We start from the raw sequence: 19,850 nt of genomic DNA on the forward strand, positions 1-19,850 counted from the left end.
TTCTTTTACTATCTTTAACATGTATTTGATGCATACATATGGTATAGGAAACATATATATTGATTATAAAGCATAAAGTGAAAACCCAAGTTAAGAACAAGAGGCATTATCAGTACTGGTGCACCTACCTATAGGCTCCATACATCCCAGTGGAAATGTTTTCTTATTAGGAGCTTCTGGTGCAGATTCCTAGCATGTCTTGGTCCTCCTATGGGGACCTCATGTATTTTAAAGAACAATTAGATCCTGATAGAGTAAGAGGGGCTTGCTGAATTCTCCTGCTGGGCAGTTGTCAAGAATCTCCTCCACCTGACCCTCCCTCTCAAGCAGTCTCAAGGAATACGTGGCTTCTCGTCCACTGTGGCGTGGCCAGGAGCCTTCCGCCTTGTCTTAGACGTTGGTCCTGCTCTCTTCTCCCAGTCGGGTTCCTAGTTTGGTTTCCCTTTTTTCCCACTGTCTCCATCTCGCTTGCTGTTAAGTCCTCTGAAGCAGGGCTAAGGGCTTAGAAAACGAGGGGATGCACCTCCATGAAGGAAAGCATTCCCCGTCTGCTCCCCCCGACAGCTCAGCCGACCTGCCGCTCCCGGAGCTGTGGCCTCGTTCCCCCAGACCTGCATCTGCATTCCTGCTTCTGGCCCTCAGCACCTTGGTGCCTGCCCTGCACACCCTCTGCCCACTTCCCTCCCTCCCCTGCTTCAGAACCAGCCAGCTCTTGGAGACCTAGGTCAGGCCCCTTGTAGCCAGCGAGGGTGTGTTTCCATACGTGTCGATTTTGCTCTTTGAAGAGGGGTGTCTCATGGCAAGGGGCTTGTTTTGGTAACACTAAACATCATTAGTAAATGGGTATTTCATTGTATAATGCAAATACCTTCTTTCACTCTGTCTTAATTTTAAAATCTCTAAAGTAGGGATATTATTGGGTGTGGAAAATATTTACTCTTTTCTCGGAGAGTATGACATACAGTTGTCACTGTTCCTCAGTATCTTCAGAGTTGCCACTGGCCTGTTTCCCGGGTTGGAGTTCTTTTGCCCTGTTTGGGGGCCGATACCACGGCTTCCGCCGTCACACCCACCACGTGGAGTGTGGGGATACAGCTCCGGATGATGGAGGTTCCCCGCGCTCTGTGTGGGTGTGCCTGTCCCTGTCACCCCTTCGGGGCCTCGTGGGAGCCTAGGGCAGCCGGGGGCAGGGGGAGGAGAGTCGCAGGAAGGCCTCCCAGCTGCTTTCTCTGCGTGGTCCCAGAGACCGTCAGAACGTTCCGTCTGTCTCGTTTCCCAGATCCAGACAGCGCTGCGGCACAAGTCGGAGATCGAGCACCATCGGAACAAGATCCGGCTCCGCGCCAAGCGCCGCGGGCACTACGAGTTCCCGGTGCTGGACGAGCTGTCGTCGGGAGACACGCGGGAGCGGCACCGCGTGTACCGCAGGGCGCAGATGCAGATCGACAAGATCCTGGACCCCACGGCCAGCGTGCCCTCCGTGTTCATAGAGCCCAGGAAGAGGTGGGCCCCGAGCCGGGCCGGGGGCCCCTGCTGCAGGGGTACAAGGGCTCGGCTGTGGAGGGGGCGGGGAGAAGTCCCTGGAAGGGACTCCAGGCTGTGTAGGCTGGGAGGCCGCCATCCCGCCTGGAGGTCACCTGTGGTGAAGGCTGCGTTCATTCCGCCCCAGTGGCGCCGGATCACTTCCCTGGGTTTCGTGTCTCCTGGAATTCAGACTTCTGAGAAGGTGGCGCCTTCCTTCTCAGAGGCTGCTCCACGGCTCCCTCCCCCTGCCTCTCTTCTTCAGCTCTCACCCCCAGCGTCTCCACCTCCTGTGCCTGGTCTCCAGTTCGGCCGGGCGAATCTCTCATTTCTTTTCTTTTTTTTTTTTTTTTTTTGAATCTCTCGTTCCTTATCGCACAGCCGCCCTCAGAGTCTCGGTCTCTTGGTCTCCCAGGCCCTTGCCCCCTAACGCAGAGGCATTTTCTGTGAGATCAGCTCTCGTTTGTGTCTTGCTCTGCTCACACCTGTGCTGGCTTGGGCTGCCTGCCGGCTGAACCCGGGGCTCCTGTACCTAGCGGGGCGCCGCCTTTCGCCCAGCTGCTCCCCACCGCCCAGCAGCACAGAGGAACTGCCGCCCCCTCGGCGGTGGCCTCATTGCCCCCCAAACATTCATCTGCATTCCTGTTTCTGGCCCTCCACACGGTCCCCACTTCCCTCCCCATCCGCAGATCCTACTCATTCCTCAAGACCTAGATCAGGCCACAGGTAGCCAGCGATGATATTATTCTCTGTTGTTCCCTGTGTTTAGTACAGTCTGCCCAGGTGGACCGTGAGCTTTCTTAGAGCAGAGACTGTGTCTTACACATTGTTTATATCCTGTGGGGTGCTTACTACAGTGGCTAGCGGGTCCTAGGTGCTCAGACAATACTTGGCGTTGAGTTGATGAGCCCATGGCCGGAAGGTTATTTCCTATGAAGATAACCTCTCTTTTCTCCCGGCAGCTCCAGGATAAAACGTTCTCCTAAACCACGCCGGAAACATCAGGTCAATGGCTGCCCCGGAGACGCTGAGAAGGACAGACTTATCACCACAGACAGCGACGGCACTTACAAACGGCCCCCTGGTGTCCACAACTCTGCCTATATTGGTTGCCCGGTGCGTAACGTCGAGCCTGGCTTCTGGTCGCTCTTAGGGAGAGGTGGCTGCTGCCCTGGGTGGTGGTGATGCCCAGCAGGTGATGCACCAGGGCCAGCTAGGCTGTGAGGCACGGAGGGTGGGGAAGGGGTGGGCAGTTCCTCTGAAGAGAGACTTGAGTCATAGAGACCAAGGGGCTGCTGGGGGAGCCCTCTGGAAACACACTCAGTGTTTTTGCTTCCTATAAGCAAACCCTGTCCTCTCAGGCTTCAGAATGGCAACTTCTCGAGGTTAATTGGAAAACAGAGAGAAGCGTCCAGAAAGTTTCTTTTTTCTTCCCTTCATCAGAGAGTTGTTTGGGTTTCATGGTGGTAGGAGGGACATTTAGGGTTTTGTCCCATCTTCTGTTCTTGGAGTGCTAAGAGGATATTACATTTGCTAATATATATATCTAGTTTTAAGATGGAAGAAAGAGTTTAATGGAAATTAAGAAATAGGGAGTTAAACAATTTTTTCTAAAGGAAAGGGGCACAGAGTTGCTTGTAGTGTTAAAGCAGACGTTGACAGCATTAAGACACATACAGACCTCACTGAGCAGGGAAGAAAGGGCCAGCCTCCCCAAGGGGCCGTGAGAAATACAGACACAAAGACACTCCAAGACAGAGCAGGAGCCCCACGTTCCCAGTGTGTCTGGCAGCACCAGGACACACAGTGCACGTCTGTAGCCCTGTGCCAGGGTGAAGCCCTTTCTCGTTGCACAAGACCACCTTTCTCCTTCTGGAGGCAGAGTTACAGACCCATCCTTCTTAGAGAGAAATTAGGAAAAACACATCCTTGGAGAAGGAGTTTGTGATGTACTTGATCACTTCAGTTAGAGCTTATGTAACCAGTGATTTCTTCTTTGAGTTTTATATTTTATCTCTCAAATTACACAAATAATTAACACTGAGAGACACTAAACATGATTACACATATGTGCCAAATACCATACTGACATTGGGGCTAAATATAATTGAGTCATGATCATCTGAAAGAACCAGGCTTTTCCTTTGGAGCTTACTGTGTTTCTGGTGTCCTGAGACTGACCATCCCTTCGTAACTGGCTCATGAGGATTGGTGTGATTCCCGCGGGTTGGAAGGTCTACAAATTAGGCTGCTTTGCTCCCCAACAGAATGAAGGAATCCTTTCTGAAGGCTGTGAATGAATTCCTCAGGTGGGGGAACCTCAGGCAGTTCTCACAGTAGATGGCGCTCCTGAGCCACTGCCGTGTTTTTGGACAGGTGTTTGGGCGTCTGTGGTGTTCGGCTTGATCTGGGGAGGGCTGTTCCCTTGGCTCCCCAGGATGGTCCCCTGGAGCTTTCGTTTTTGTCTCCTCTGGGATCTCAGAGATCCTGTTGTGTGAAACCAATGAGCAGAAGAAGGGGGAGCATTTCTCCTTCCCTCTTGGCTTCCAGAGCCCCAGGGCTCCTTCTTTGAGACGAATCTGTAGGAGAGCCTTTGCAGTCCCGCACGTTCTTTTGTCAGTAGCCCTGAGTTCCATCGTCCAGTGCCACTGAGTTTTGTGAGGGGATAACCTGTTCTCCCCTTGCCCCCTCAATGACCATAAATCAGGCCTCTTTCATGGTGGCCCAGACTGTCCTTTTTCTCCTTGCCTTTTTTCTTAGCAGAAAGCACAGAGGTTCCTCCCTCAGCTGGTGGGAAGAAGCCCTTCCCTGGAGAACACTGCCTCAATCAGCTGCTTCATCCCACGTGGCTCCGTTTTTCAAAGATTCCCTAATAGGAAATTCTTCCTCAGATGGACTTTCTACTTTCTCTCCCTAAAAATTCTGAAACATATATTTTCTTTTTTTTAATGCTTATATTGTATGATTTTTGTTTAGTATAGTTGATTTACAATATTGTGTTAGTTTCAGGTGTACAGCAAAGTGATTCAGTTATACATATATCTATTCTTTTTCAGATATTTTTTCCCATATAGGTTATTACAGAAGATGGAGTAGATTTCCCTGTGCTGTACAATAGGTCCTTGTTGTATATGTTAATCCCAACCTCCTAATTTATCCCTCCCCCCACCTTTCCCCTTTGGTAACCATAAATTTGTTTTCTAAGTCTGTGAGTCTGATGAAACATATACCTTCACAGATAATGCCTTTTTGGGAACTCACCTTTTCTTAGGTAGTATTTCATCTTGAAGGTTATACTAGACATACATGTTTTTGAACTATCTTGAATTTTATGCTTTCGCCTCAAAATATCTTCTTGAGAGCTCTGTTCTCCTGAGGTGAAAGAAATATTTCTGGATTTCTTGTAACTAGGGCTACTATTGTAATTCAAGCCTCAGCAGACATTGACCCTCAGGCAAATCCGGCCTGCTGTCTGCTTTTGTAAATAAAGTTTTATTGGAACACAGCCACACCCATCATTTTTGTGTTATCTATGGCTGCTCTTGCTACAGTGGCAGAGTTGAGTAGCTGTATGGCTCACAAAGCCTAAACTATTTACTCTCTGGCCCTTTATGGAAGTTTGTCAATGCCGATATAATTTATTATCCAAGCCAGACACTTGTGAGGGTGAAAGGAGATGCTGTTAATTATCCTAGGACAACAAGCATGAACTGAGCTTGTCCTGGGCCAACCATGGTGCATGATCACTCTCTTATAATACAAAGGATTGCAAAGAGGCACCAGAATACATCATCTCTGATGACTAAAGGTAAAAACGTTCTCCTGTATTTCTGAGGAGTGATAGGTGAACATGTATCTGTGCAAAGGAAACAAGTTGAATATCAAAGTCATCAAACTTGGGGGCTTCCCTGGTGGCACAGTGGTTAAGAATCTACCTGCCAATGCAGGGGACATGGGTTCGAGCCCTGGTCCGGGAAGATGCCACGTGCCATGGAGCAGCTAAGCCCGTGCGCCACAACTTCTGAGCCTGCGCTCTAGAGCCCGCGAGCCACAGCTACTGAAGCCTGCGCGCCTAGAGCCCGTGCTCTGCAACAAGAGAAGCCACCGCAACGAGAAGCCTGCGCACCACAAGGAAGAGTAGCCCCCACTCGCCGCAACTAGAGAAAGCCCGTGTGCAACAACGAAGACCCGATGCAGCCAAAAATAAGTAAATTAAATAAATTAAAACAAAGTCATCAAACTTGGATTCAAGAGAATGGAATTCAAATTCCAACTCAGGGATCCTGGGTAAATCTCAGCTTCTGAAGATCACAGTTATTCATTTCTTATTAATAAGTACCATCTACGTGTGAAACACTGTGCTGGATGTTGGGACATAGGAAAATGAACAAGACCCCTTCTTGGCCTGTAGGTTGCTAACAGTGTAGCCTGCAAAGTGTGGAGGCAGCAAGAAGACCAGAGAACGGGAAACTCTGACATCACGGCTCTGTAGTTCTTTGCCTTCTTGGCAGGATTCATGGGATCAGTGAGACTCCAAGGGGACCTCACTTCACACCTTCACAACATGTCTCTCTTGCTGTAAAAGTTAAACCTTCTTTAAAGTTATGACTACTGAGGGTGAGGCTGGCAGTGGCTATAGCTCTTAGGGACTCTCTTCAAGTGTATGTAGGGTTTGTCCCCACCTTGGAATCTCGGTTTAGGCTGCGGCCACACGGCTCTCTTCCTTGCAGCGCGGTTACCCTGTCAGCTACTGGAACCAGCGGCAGGAACATCGCTTCTGGCTTTGGAGAGACACTCTTACTTACCAGCAGGATGTTTTTACAGACATGCTTCTCTGCTTCTCCATGAAGTGTTAGGTTGGGGGCTCTCTACTGACTACATTCTTCCCCGTCCGCTCCTCGAGAAAACCAAGAACAGAAGAAGGGCATGCGTGTGGGCCCTTTTTTGCACCTTGTAAGGAGAGGAACACAGAGTCTTTCCAATGCTACGTCATAAACCAGAGACCTTTGGGGCCCCAAATCCTTACCTTGATGACGAAGTCATTTAGTAGAACTTTACTGGGATATTGTGTTCCGGAGAAACAGCCTCACAGGACTAAGTGTGGATTGTACCTTGGAGTGAGACCATCCACTCGCTGTTGTGAAGGGCAGAGCACCTGCCCGTCTCGGGGGGGGGGGCAGTCTCTACCTAATGGCACTTGTTTCTGTAGAGGGTGAGGGCCCAGTGATGCCAGGGCTTCCAGGTCTGCCAAGAGAATCCGGAACTCTGAGTTTTAGTAGGAAATTTTCAGATTTTTAAAATATTGGCCATCTGTTTTTTAAAGACTGGTGCGGGCTAAGCAGAACAGGTCTGTGAGCTGTTGGTGGGTTTGCCAGTCCGTTATCTAGTTTTCTCTCTGTTTGGAGTTAAGCAGCTGCTGCTGTTAAGTGTTTGACGCTGGTGTGAATAATAACGGATCATTGCTGGACAGACCATAGCCATTAGGAAGCATTTTAGACAGTTGGCTAAGAGGAAGGATGTGTCTCTGCAATAGAGATTTTCTTTGTAAGAGACTCACTGATCCAAACAGATATGGGAATGCCTTCCTTTGGCCCTCATGTAGAGTGATCCAATGAGCAAACCTAAACCGTGGACGAGTAGGGCAAGCAGAGCATTCCAGAAAAAGGCACCCACCCTTCTTCATGGAGGGCATGGGGTCACCAGCCCCTTGAGCAGAACCTCTTCTCTTTTCAGTGTGTCAGTTGTAGTCATTGTGATGTTTGGGCTTCTGGGGCCACTGAGACCAGAAAGGCCTCTTTTTCCATTGGTTCCTTGTTTTGTCTCTTACAGTTTACCGAGTGTATATTATGACAACATTTGGCTCAGAAGGTAGTATCAGGAAATAAGATTTTTAAAAAATCTTAATTGTTACTTATGTCCCTGCCTCTTAGACAGTGGGTATAGAATATAATTTAAACTTTTCTTGTTGACTCATGTTATCCAGGGATACCACCATTTAAAAGAAGTAGTTTCTGAACAAATAATTGACACTATTTACTGTTTGTAAAGAGTTGTCGTAATAGGTATTAAAATGGTTTATACACACATAGTTGTAATATTGTGGTGCCTTTGAACTCTTTTGTGGGTGTATAGGGCTATTCTTCCTATTATTAATAGTCAATAGACTGCTTTAGTTTTGGGTTTCTGTATCTAGGGAAAGTCAACTAGGTATTTTAGTATATAGACTCTGACACATCGTTTTTGGTTGCTAGGGGCTTTCAGGAAAAAATGTGCACTTCCAGGTACTGAGATACATTTCAGGGAGTTGATTGAGTTTTGCTGGACAAATGACTGTTGAATATTTTTACTTTTTTTTTTCTTCTGATTCAAACTTTTTGCCCCCCTGAAAGGTAATGCACATTCTTCAGCTGTGATTTGAAAAATTCTTACGGTAAACCCATTCCTCAACGTCAGTGAAAATTGTTAAATTCTTTTTTAGTCCTAGAGTTTTGTTTTTGGGTCTCCACAGAAGCTCGTGTCTGATTCTTCACTTTGCTTTTTCCCCCGCTGTAGTCTGATCCCGACCTCCCAGCAGATGTGCAGACGCCGTCTTCAGTTGAGCTGGGGAGGTATCCAGGCCTGCCCTTCCCAGCATCCCAGTACGTCCCACCCCAGCCGTCCATCGAGGAGGCGCGGCAGACCATGCACTCCCTCCTGGATGATGCTTTTGCCCTCGTGGCCCCCAGCAGCCAGCCCCCTAACACTGCGGCTGCAGGCCCTGGGGTCCCAGCTGGCCTGCCTGTGAACAGCACCCCTTCCCGGGAAGAGAGACGAGCCACCCAGTGGGGGTCCTTCTACAGCCCAGCCCAGACGGCCAACAACCCATGCAGTGTAAGTGTGGACCTTCTAGAATTCTCTTATGGGCAAGATGTCAGAGCTTTGTTGCCTGACTGCCTCGTTTTCAGGATCCCTGCAATACTCTTGTTGGATTTGATTGGAATTAAAGCTTGGATGATGAGTCTTAGTTTTTATTATCTTCTAGGTTAATTCTCAGTGTTGAAAGCATTCTTTTGTGCAACTCACGTGTTTTGTGGAGGTATCTTCCTAAGTTCCCTTCATTGCCATGAAATATAGGTGGAGTATGTGTCAAAATATATTCTCATTGATGTCTCCATAAGAGGTACAGTTAAGAATGTACTAGAATCATTAAACTTCTTTGTGTAGCCCATCTGGGACTGAAGAGGTGAGGGTCTGGGAATGTAGGCAGCTAGTCCACAGGTAGCCAAGCACAGTCATTTTCAAATACCAGATTTCCATCTTGGGAGTTGACATTTCAGTGTTTCATCTGTCTTTGTGATCCTTTATTTTTTTCATATTCAGTCAGACCTTTCAAATGTACCTTCTCAAGTCACGGAGAAGAAGTAGAACTCAAGGATGTAGCATTAAATATTATTTTTTGCTAATTTCAGATTAAACGATCAGACTGAAACATTTGACTCTGGAAAGATGTTAATAGGTTACAATTTAAATTTCTTCTTCAAGGAGTGTTTATACAGGGTGCCTCTAATTTTGTTAACCATATTAAGGTTAAATTGGGTGATAATAAACATATGTTAAAAGAATTTTCATCTCTGAAATTGGTATGAATTTTGAAAGTATGCTCTTCGCAATAGATTGTTTCCTTCAAGGCATGGTGGGCCTGAGGTATAGATAAAGGCTACCATGCAGGGGAAAAATATTCAATCTAGTCATTGTTGTCTTAAATATAAAAATATAGATTGTTTCAACAATAAATATTAAACTACTTCATATTTACAGTTGGTATATAATTGTGACTGGTAGTTTATAATCTTTAAGGAAATGGATGATACAGGACAAAACTCGGTGATAATATGAATTTGACTGTAGCTGCTATCTGTTTAAGCTTCTCTCATTTGTTTATTCATTCAAATATATTTATGGAGCACCTGCCATGTTCTGGGTGCTCGGGATACAGAGGTGCATGATGCACAACTCCAGCTCCTACATCCCAGTGCGGGTATGTGGACAATTGAAGCAGTGACTTAGTACAGCACAGTGTGGCAGGTGTCATGGCAAGAGGAAAGTATGTGGGGGGAGTACTTGACCGAAAGTGCTTGGGAAGGATTTTATAGACAAAATGAAATCTAAGTGGAAGTCTGAGGGTAATTAGTGGTTATCAATTAAAGAAGAGTATTTCAGGTAGTGGGGAAGCTATCAGAGACACAGAAGTGAAAGTGTCTGGTACAAACTCCCTCTTCTGGACAAGATGGAGGAAAGGATCTAGATTTACCTTCTCTCCAGAAACAGCTAAAATAACTGAACAAAATATATGGGTTTTCACAACATTGGACGTTAGAGATGAGTAGAACCCTACAGTCACCCCAACTGTCTTGAGAGAGTTTCTAGTCTTGAGAGAGTTTCTAGCTATGGTGCAGGGCGGAAGACCCCAGGCAGAGCTCAGTGGTCTCCCTGAGTTGAGAAAACAGAGTTGAGAGTCTGGGGAGGAAAAGGCAGCTAGAGTTCACAATGGACAGTGCAGGAAAGCAGAGAGATGCACAGAGAGATAATTCCAGAGAGCTGCATGGAATCTTCATTTGAGTACTGACCAGTTTTAAGTACAGAACTACCCCAGAAGATTAGTGGGAACAATCCTCAGAGCTCATATAAACGTGGGAATATGTTCCTGCTGTGGACTGAATTGTATTCCCCCCAAATTTGTATGTTGAAGCCTAAACCCCCATGCGAATATATTGGAGATAGAGTCCTGAAGGAGGAAATTAAGGTTAAATGAGGTCATAAGGTTGGAACCCTGATCTGATAGAACTGATGCCCTTAGAAGAGCAAGAGACGCCAGAGCTCTCTCTCCACCATGTGAGGACACAAGAAGGCAGCTGTCCACAAACCATGAAGAGAACTCTCACCAACAACTGAACCCTGCTGGAAACTTGATTGTGGATTTTCCAGCCTCCAAAACTGTGAAAAAGTAAATTTCTGTTGTTTAAGCCACCCAATCTGTGATATTTTGTTATGGCAGCCTGAGATGACTAATACAGTTTCTTTTGTACCAGTGTGAAAGACCTCATAATTCATGGAGCATCGATTAGAGTACTCAGAGCTGCTCTCATTCTACCTAACACAGAAAAAAGTAAGACCTGAACCTGAACAAAGCTCAAGAATATTTATAAAGAAAACAAAAAATATACAGTATCCAACAAGGTCAACTTAATAATCAAAGTCTGGCATCCAATCAAACTAACCAGACAAGCAGAGAAGCAAGAAAATGGCATAGATGGTACCATGAGTAGACAAAGATATTAAGAGAATTATAATGGAGTTCTGTATGTTCAAGAAACTAGAGGAAAGAGTGAACATATTAATTAGAAGCATTGAAAATATTAAAGGATACAAATCAAATTTTGAAATGAAAACTATAATGTCTGAGATGAAAAATATGTACTGGATGGGATAAATGGTAGATTAGATTTGCAGAAGAAAAGATTAGTAAGCTTGAATGCATAGTAATAAAAACTATCCAACATGAAACAAAGAGAGTAAATATTACACTAAAAGATGAATAGCTCATTAGTGAGCTGTGGGGCAACTTTAAGTAGACTAATATACATGTAATTGGAGTTCTTGAAGGAGCAGAGAGGGTGTCAGAAAAAAATAGAGGAATAATTTTTTCTGAATTTGATTGAAACTGTAAATCTGCAGATCCACAAAATTTGATGAACCATATGCACAAGAAATATGAGGGAAACTATACCAAAAATATGATGAAATTGCTTAAAATAAGTGATAAAGATCTTTATATTATCCAGAGAAAAAGGGCAGATATAACATACAGTGGAACAAAAGTAAGGATGACAGCAGAATTCTCATTGTCCAGAAAACAGTGGAACAAATATTTAAAGAACTGAAAGAAAAAACTGTCAACCTAGAATTCTATATCCAGTGAAAACCTCTTTCAAAAACTAAGGTGAAATAAAAACTTTTTCAGACACACAAAAGCTGAAAGAATGCATCGCTGGCAGACCTGCTTTATAAGAAATGTTACAGAAAGTCCTTTAGGCAGAAGTAAAATGATACCAGATAAAGATCTGGACCTTCATAAATGAATGAAAAGCACTAGAAATGTAAATATGTGGGTAATTATAGGAAACTTTTTTCTTCATTATTTAAATCTTTTAAAAAGGTAATTGACTATTTAAAGCAAAGTAGTAACAAAGTATTGTGGGGTAGAAGTAAAAATGTATGAAAACTATAGCACCCAGACCAAATGGGGAGAAGTAGAAGGGGACTGTTTTAATGTTCTTATACCATGCACAAAGTGGAATAATAGCACTTGAAGGTAGACTGTGATAAGTGAAAAATATATAAATATACCCTAAAGCAACCACTAAAAAAATAATAATTGTAGCTAATAAGCCAATGAAGGAGTGAAAATGAAATAAAAAAAAGTAGTCCAAAAGAAGGTGGAAAAAGAGGAAAAGGGGAACAAGGAACAGATGGGACAAACAGAAAGCAGATACCAAGATGGTAGATTTAAATCCAGACCTGTTGGTAATCATATTAAATGTGAACAGTTTAATATCCCTATTAAAGGGCAGAGATTGTCAGATTGGATAAAAAGCAAGATCCACTTATCCACTGCTTACAAGACACCCACATTAAATATAAAGGCACAAGTACGTTAAAAGTATGAAGAAGGATATACCATTGCTAATGCTAATCACAAAACCTGGAGTGGCTATACTAATATTAGCCAAAATAGTTCTCATAGTAAAGAATATTACCAAGGATAAAGAAGATTATTTCATAATAATAAAGTGGCCAATTCATCAAGAAATCATAAAAATCTTTGAAAAGACAACCCTCAGAATGGGAGAAAATATTTGCAACTGACAAAGGATTAATCTCCAAAATATTCAAACAGCTCATGTAGCTCAATATCAAAAAAACAAACAACCCAATCCAAAAATGGGTGGAAGACCTAAATAGACATTTCTCCAAAGAAGGTATGCAGATTGCCAACAAACACATGAAAGGATGCTCAACATCACTAATTATTAGAGAAATGCAAATCAAAACTACAATGAGGTATCACCTCACACCAGTCAGAATGGCCATCATCAAAATATCTACAAACAGTAAATGCTGGAGAGGGTGTGGAGAAAAGAACCTTCTTGCACTGTTGGTGGGAATGTAAATTGTTACAGCCACTATGGAGAACAGTATGGAAGTTCCTTAAAAAACTAAAACTAGAACTACCATATGACCCAGCAATCCCACTACTGGGCATATACCCTGAGAAAACCATAATTCAAAAAGACACATGTACCACAATGTTCATTGCAGCACTGTTTACAATAGCCAGGACATGGAAGCAACCTAAGTGTCCATCGACAGATGAATGGTTAAAGAAGATGTGGCACATATATACAATGGAATATTACTCAGCCATAAAAAGAAACAAAATTGAGTTATTTGTAGTGAGGTAGATGGACCTGGAGTCTGTCATACAGAGTGAAGTAAGTCAGAAAGAGAAAACCAAATACTGTATGCTAACACATATATATATAGAATCTAAAAAAAACAAAAAAACAAAGGTTGTGATGAACCTAGGGGCAGGACAGGAATAAAGATGCAGACATAGAGAATGGACCTGAGGACATGGGGAGGGGGAAGGGTAAGCTGGGACGAAGTGAGAGAGTAACATTGACATATATACACTACCAAATGTAAAAGAGATAGCTAGTGGGAAGCAGCCGCATAGCATAGGGAGAACAGCTCCGTGTTTTGTGACCACCTAGAGGGGTGGGATAGGGAGGGTGGGAGGGAGACGCAAGAGGGAGGGGATATGGGGATGTATGTATACATATAGCTGATTCACTTTGTTATACAGCAGAAACTAACACAACATTGTAAAGCAATTATACTCCAATAAAGATGTTTTTTAAAAAGTATAAATAAAAAGAATTTTAGAATAAATGGATCTTTTTAAACAAAACAAAAAAGAAGTCATAAAAATCTTAAATGTTTATGTGCCTAGTAATAGAGCTTCAAGATACATGAAGCAAAAACTGACAGAACTGCATGCACGTATAAACAAATCTACAATTCTGGTCAGAGATTTCAACACTCCTCTTTCAGTAATTGATAGCAGGGATGCAGTCAACCCTTGAAGTTAGTTCTGGGGAACTAAGGGGAAGTGGGAAGTAAAAGTGGTGAGATGTGAGGCAGGAGAGGGAAAGGAAGAAGCGGAGAGGTTAGGAGCCTAGACCTCATCCTGAGGGTAGTGCCTGGATACTGAAGGGTTTTGAGCAGGCTAGAGACATCATTAGGTGTGCCTTTTGGAAAGATTGCTCTCATTTTACACTGGAGAGTGGTTTGTCACAGTGCAAGAGAGGAAGAATCAACATGGCTTCAGCATGTTTAATTGCTGATGGCACTGAGCCAGTGTAGGAGGAGAGCTTGCTGATACAGGAAAGGGGGCCCAGAGTACCGGTGGAGGAATTATCTTTAGAAATGAAGGGATGTATTTCTTCCAGTTTAATGGGAGGGAGAAAGAATTGGGTGCAAGTACAATCAGGTTTGTAGTTGGGTGGCAGTACATTGCAGGACCACCCATCTCACGGTTTCTATTCTCATAGTAGAGAAAGCAGAGTCATCTGTTGAGAATGAGACAAGTGTGGCAAGGCAAGGCAGGAGGGTTGAGGGAGAGTAGAAACTTGAAATACTCTTTGTGGAGAATGAGAGAAAACAGATTAGGGACGTGGGAGTAATCACTTAGCATTGAGGCTGCTGTTCAGACTGACGATCGTGAATTTATAGTGGCACAGATTAAAGTTCTGTAGTTTTGTTTCTCAGCATTCAGATACCCAGGTGTAGACAAGGAGAAAACAGGCAGTTGGATTGATCTGGAGCTGGGGCTTTATCAGGCATATGTGATGAAAGGACAACTGGGAAGAGATGTGCAGATCAGAGGGTGCATTTGAGGTGATGATAGACCATACACTGAAAGGGAAAGTAGTGGGCAATTAAACGTGCTGGAGCTTTGTAGATTCTTCCTCTCAAATCTACCCACTGCATTACACTGGTTGGAGCCATCATCATCTCTCACCAAGATTATTGGAAGATTTCCTAATCATCTCCCTGCCTGTGGTCTTGAAAGTAGGATGTCAGGGTGGTGGCTGACAAGTAAAATGCCGTTTATTGGTGTTGAGCAGACCAAGAAGCTGAGAGGCTAACACAGTAGATGCATCCTATGGGTGACAGGAGGACTTGGAGTGAAGAGGGAGACCTTCCAGGCGCCTTTTTGCTTAGTCGCGTTCTTCCAAAAGGAGAGCTCTCATCTCACTTCCCGACATGAACTTGTTCGCTGCTGGCATCTACCTGTTGCTTGTTTGCTCCTTGAATTGTTCAGCGCAGAAATTTGTGGCCATCTTAATTTCTCCCTTTCTGATAGAAGATGTATATGTCCTGTCCTCGTAAATAGTTCTTGGCATTCAACCAGTTTTTCTGAATCATTTTCCGCCCTGAATAACCAACGTCCATTTTATCTTTGGATTCAATTCTTTCATTCACCTCAGGGAATTGTCTTACTCTGTTCTATTTATTGGAGTTGAAGGTACCAATTATTTTTATGTTGGCTCATCTTTGTCTCTTTTCTGTATCTATCATTTATCTCTAATTGCTTTGGCTACTTTGTTCTTTTTTCTCTGCCTTCGATTACGGTTATCCTGGGCCTTTTCTCTGTGGCATTGATTTGCTTTTAAACCATATCTATTCTTTACCCCATTAGTTGATCTCTTAAAGTCATACTGGCATTGTTTTGGTCCTCACATTATTTCCATAGTTCTGTGGTCTCTCATTTTGTTGTTTTATTACCACATCTTTGAAGTTAAAAAGAGGAATGGCTATTCTTACTAAGTTAGGGGTCACATTGTGCTGCCAGAGTCTTTCTTTCCCCCCCCCCCTTGGCCACTGCTTTTCTCAGTTTATGGCATATTTTACCCATTTATTTACTTGTTTGGTATCTGCTGATCAAGTGGAGCAGTAATTTTTGACAGATTTGTATTACTATTTTTTATTCTTTCCTCATTGTTCATGCGTGTTGCAGATTAACGATTCCGTGATAATGCCTTACTCCTCCATCTTAACCAAGAACTCAGACGCATAGCAAGATTTTTATAAATACTCTTATTGCATGGTTTTGATGTGAACTTTTGATGTTACCCTTCATATTTTGATGGGAGTGGTAGCAATTTAATTTAGTGGAAAATCAGAATCATTGGTTATATTTGGGCATATCTAATGTAACTTCAATGTGTTTATAAATTGGTTGTAAAGTTACTGTTTGTTGCCAGGAGGAACCTGATCACCTTTTATTTGCTCTTGCTGACTACGGTAAAAAACCACAGGAATGTGGATTTCAAGGTGCCTTCAGTTACCCCATGAACCTTTATTTACCATCTGATGACATTTTTATTTCTTTTTTGCCAGCGTAAAGATGTTAGTTATACATTGGTGAGTCAGGCCACTTAATAGGTGGTATTTCTGCTTTCCTGAGTCAAGTTAACCTCCGTGGAGTTGTCCTCTAAGTAGCAGGTGTGAATACCTGAGCTAAGATATTTTACGAGCAGACCTTACTGTCTGGTTGCTTTACCTCAGGCCCCTCCAGACTCCACTCACCACTTGCCTTTCTTGCTCTGTTGGCTTGTTTTATACTGTATAGAAAGAAAGGATGCATTAAAATGGGATTTTTATTCACCTAGCTGATTGAAACCTTGAAGTTCTCTTTTGTCCTCCAAACTTTTTTACACGTGTGACCCACTTAAAGGAAATGCCTGCCGTCTGTCTGCGATTTTTTTTAAAACCTTTTCACTGGGGCAAGTAGTCTCTAGAAAAATAGTATCCTTTTTCTGACTACAATAGATTGGAAATGCCTAGCACTACAATAATAAAACAGTTAAAGAGTAGATAGCTATTTTGCATTGATTTTCTTTTAGTTTATCACTTATTAGATCTTTTGAAATCCTGATAGGTAAACTGTGAAGCCTTGATCCTTGTTTTTGGTTTTATTTTGCATGTGACTATGTTTAAAAAGTCCAAACTGTGCTGAAAGCACAAGGGCCACTGTAAATAATCTTTATGCAGTCTCAGATTTCTATTTAATTATTTGGAAAAGGAACTGACACTCCTTTTTGTCCTATTTCTCTCTTCTTCCATAATCCCCTTTGGCTTTTTTACCTCAGTTGAGGAACTCTACAGGGTTCTAATCTCTCTCCCTTTGCCAAGGGAAGGGAAGCAGTGAGGGTCAGAGGTGAAGTAATTTGAGCACAGTTTCATGTGTATTAATCCCTTCAGAATTCTATGAGGTACAGAGATTGTTCTGTACTTCTTGGCCTAAGGAAATATTCCAAGGGAAGTGGAGTAGCTTGGTCAGTGTGTCTGACTCCAAAGCTCCTACTCCCCCCCAAACCCCGCAAAGTAGCGATTTATTCAAGAGGGAAAGTCTGGTTTTAGGAATTATGGGTGGTGCAGCCCAGTGGTTAAAAGCATGTCAGAAAGATAAATTAGGAGGAAATTGTTTAACTTCCTTGTGTGTTGGTTTCATCTGTAAACAGAGATAGTCAGCACTTTTTTGTGTTGCTGTGGGCCTGAGTTAGTGTTCATATAGTGAATAACAAAATAATCATTCAGTAAATGGCAGCTTAGAAAAATAAAGATCTAATATTAGAGCAGGTCCAGAAGCAAGGCTGACTTACTGACTTAACTTGGAGCTCCTGATCCTGGACAACCTATTGGTTTAAACTGACTGGAGTTGGACGGATGCTGTCCAGAGTTACTATCCTGCTAAAATACCTGATTCCAAAATAGTGATTCATAGTTGTTGAAAAGAAGTGTTAAAATCCGAGTCCCACGTATGCTAGGGTTAAGATATGTTGATTTCATGAGGAATGCAACATAGGTCTAGGTTTCTTTACATCTGGGAGACTTCCTTGGTGGCACAGTGGTTAAGAATCTGCCTGCCGATGCAGGGGACACGGGTTCGATCCCTGATCGGGGAAGATCCCACATGCCGTGGAGCAACTAAGCCCGGACGCCACAACTGCTGAGCCTGCGCTCTAGGGCCCAAGAGCCACAACTACTGAGCCCACACGCCACAACTACTGAAGCCCATGTGCCCTAGGGCCCATGTGCCGCAACTACTGAGACCGTGTGCTACAACTACTGAAGCCTGCGTGCCTAGAGCCTGTGCTCTGCAGTAAGAGAAGCCACCGCAATGAGAAGTCCGAGCACCGCAATGAAGAGTAGCCCCTGCTCACCGCAACTAGAGAAAGCCCGTGCGTAGCAATGAAGACCCAACGCAGCCAAAAAAAAAAAAATTCTGGTGCCATCTTGTTTCAGTCAAAGAACACTTGGTTAGTGCAAGTTAGTTCAAGTAAAAAGAGTTGATTGAAGGATACACGGACACCTTATGGAATTTAAGGGCAGGGAGTATTGGCTGGGCCTCCTTGGTACTAGAAAACTGTCAGAAACTGAAGGTTCACTTCACCTTTTAGGGTCTAACTTATGGTTCTCTTTATATTCTTTCTCTTTTTATAACATTCTACAACATGCTACAGCATTTGCATTGTTTAGTTTCTTGAGTGTATTTGAATTGCTATTGGGCACCCACTAGATCTGGTGACCATTGTGGCCCATGTTGATAGAGTCATTTGTACTAAATGTGGCCATTTAAGACCCACCATTTTAGCAGAAGATACAGGTTTGTAGAGGATAAGCCTACAGAGAAGAGCAGGTGCAGAAACCCTGTCTGTTATTAATATTTTCACAAAAGAAAGAAAGGTCTAGAAACTAGTTGTGTGTTTATTAGCCCAGTTCCCCAAACTGAAACTTCTAGCATTACTTGATGGCAGAATGCCCTGATAGCATGCTAACTTTTTATGAGAAAATAATTCTCTTGGAAGTTGATCCTGCAAATCTAAATTTGTAAGTTTGCTGTTGTCACTTTATAATAAATATTGAATGTTAATCTTCGTCTTGTTTTGAATTTCCTCCAGAGATATGAAGACTATGGAATGGCTCCCCCATCAGGCCCATTACCAAGGTAAGGTTTTTAGGAGAAAAGGTATCAGGACTTTCTCACATACGCTGTTTCTTATATTTTGCAAATTTGTTTCTTTTAGCTAATATGAGCAGATGAAAAACTCTTTTGAGTTGTGTGTTATTTTGATCTAACCAGAAGAGGAGGAAAAAAGTTGGAATTTAAGTCCTGCTTCCAGTAGTGACAGACTAGATAATTTGCTGATGATAAGTGGAAAAGCTAGACAAGATTTAAAAAATAAAAACAAAAAACCAGGTGGCTAACAGGGCAGTGAAGCAGTATGGGGCCAAGATCCAGCAAATCCAGAGAGATGAGCCCTGCCTTTCTCCCACGGATACCTGCTGATTCCAGAGGAGGTGACTGAGAAGCTGAGCAAAACTTTTGACAGGCTCATGAGGCTTGGAGTCTTGAAAATGCACCATATTGAAAGTTGTGTGGTACATCTAAAGCCATGTTAGTGGGGCACTTTGATGCCTTGAAAGACTCAAAATATATTTGAAAAGAAAAATGGCTGAAAATCAATAATCTAAGTGTCTGTCTCAATGTTAAAAAAAGATCTAATAAACCTAGGGAAGTAGAAGGAAGGAAATAATAAAAATAAGAATAGAAATTAATGAAGTAGAAAACAAATACCATACTAGAGAAGATCAACAAAGCTGAAAGTTATAGTTCTTTGAAAAATTCCTAGAAAGAGAAAACCTGAATAGTCCTATAACTATTGAGTTTAAAGTCATTATTAAAATTCTTCCCACAAAGGAAACTTCAGGGCCAGGTGGCTTCAACAGTGAATTCTACCAAACACTGAAGGAATTAAAGATACCAATGTCATACAAACTCTTCTAAAGAACAGAAAAGAGAAAACACTCCTCACCTCATTTTATGAGACCAGCATAACCTTTATACCAAAGACAAGAAGGACAAGGACATTGCAAGAAAGGAAACATTAAGGGCCAGTTTCACTCCTGAACATAGATGCCAAAAATTTGAAACTACATATTAGCAAGTATATCCAGCAATAAAATCAATAGGATATCTATCATATCATAATCAAACTGGATTTTTTTCCAGCAGTGCAAGAGTAATTTAAAATTTTTAAAAATCATTGTAATTCTCTACTTTGCAGTGAATAAAGGAGGAAAATGTTCTCATTTCAATAGATACAACATTTGATAAAGTTCAACATCCATACATGGTAAAAATCTTAGCAAACACAGGA

General features: G+C 42.9%; 1 protein-coding gene across 3 annotated transcripts in view; it reads left to right on the forward strand.

Moving 5' to 3' along the window:
• Positions 1-19,850, forward strand: part of KIAA1549 (KIAA1549 ortholog) — a 154,724-nt gene that overhangs the window by 111,724 nt on the left and 23,150 nt on the right. For all 3 annotated transcript variants that reach the window (XM_057549900.1, XM_057549902.1, XM_057549901.1), the window contains 4 exons: positions 1,280-1,503; positions 2,484-2,637; positions 8,074-8,391; positions 18,591-18,637. In XM_057549900.1, the coding sequence (XP_057405883.1) occupies positions 1,280-1,503; positions 2,484-2,637; positions 8,074-8,391; positions 18,591-18,637 (743 nt within the window). The remainder of the gene's footprint in view (positions 1-1,279; positions 1,504-2,483; positions 2,638-8,073; positions 8,392-18,590; positions 18,638-19,850) is intronic.

This window comes from Balaenoptera acutorostrata, chromosome 7, assembly GCF_949987535.1.
Source record: "Balaenoptera acutorostrata chromosome 7, mBalAcu1.1, whole genome shotgun sequence".
NCBI lineage: Eukaryota > Metazoa > Chordata > Mammalia > Artiodactyla > Balaenopteridae > Balaenoptera > Balaenoptera acutorostrata.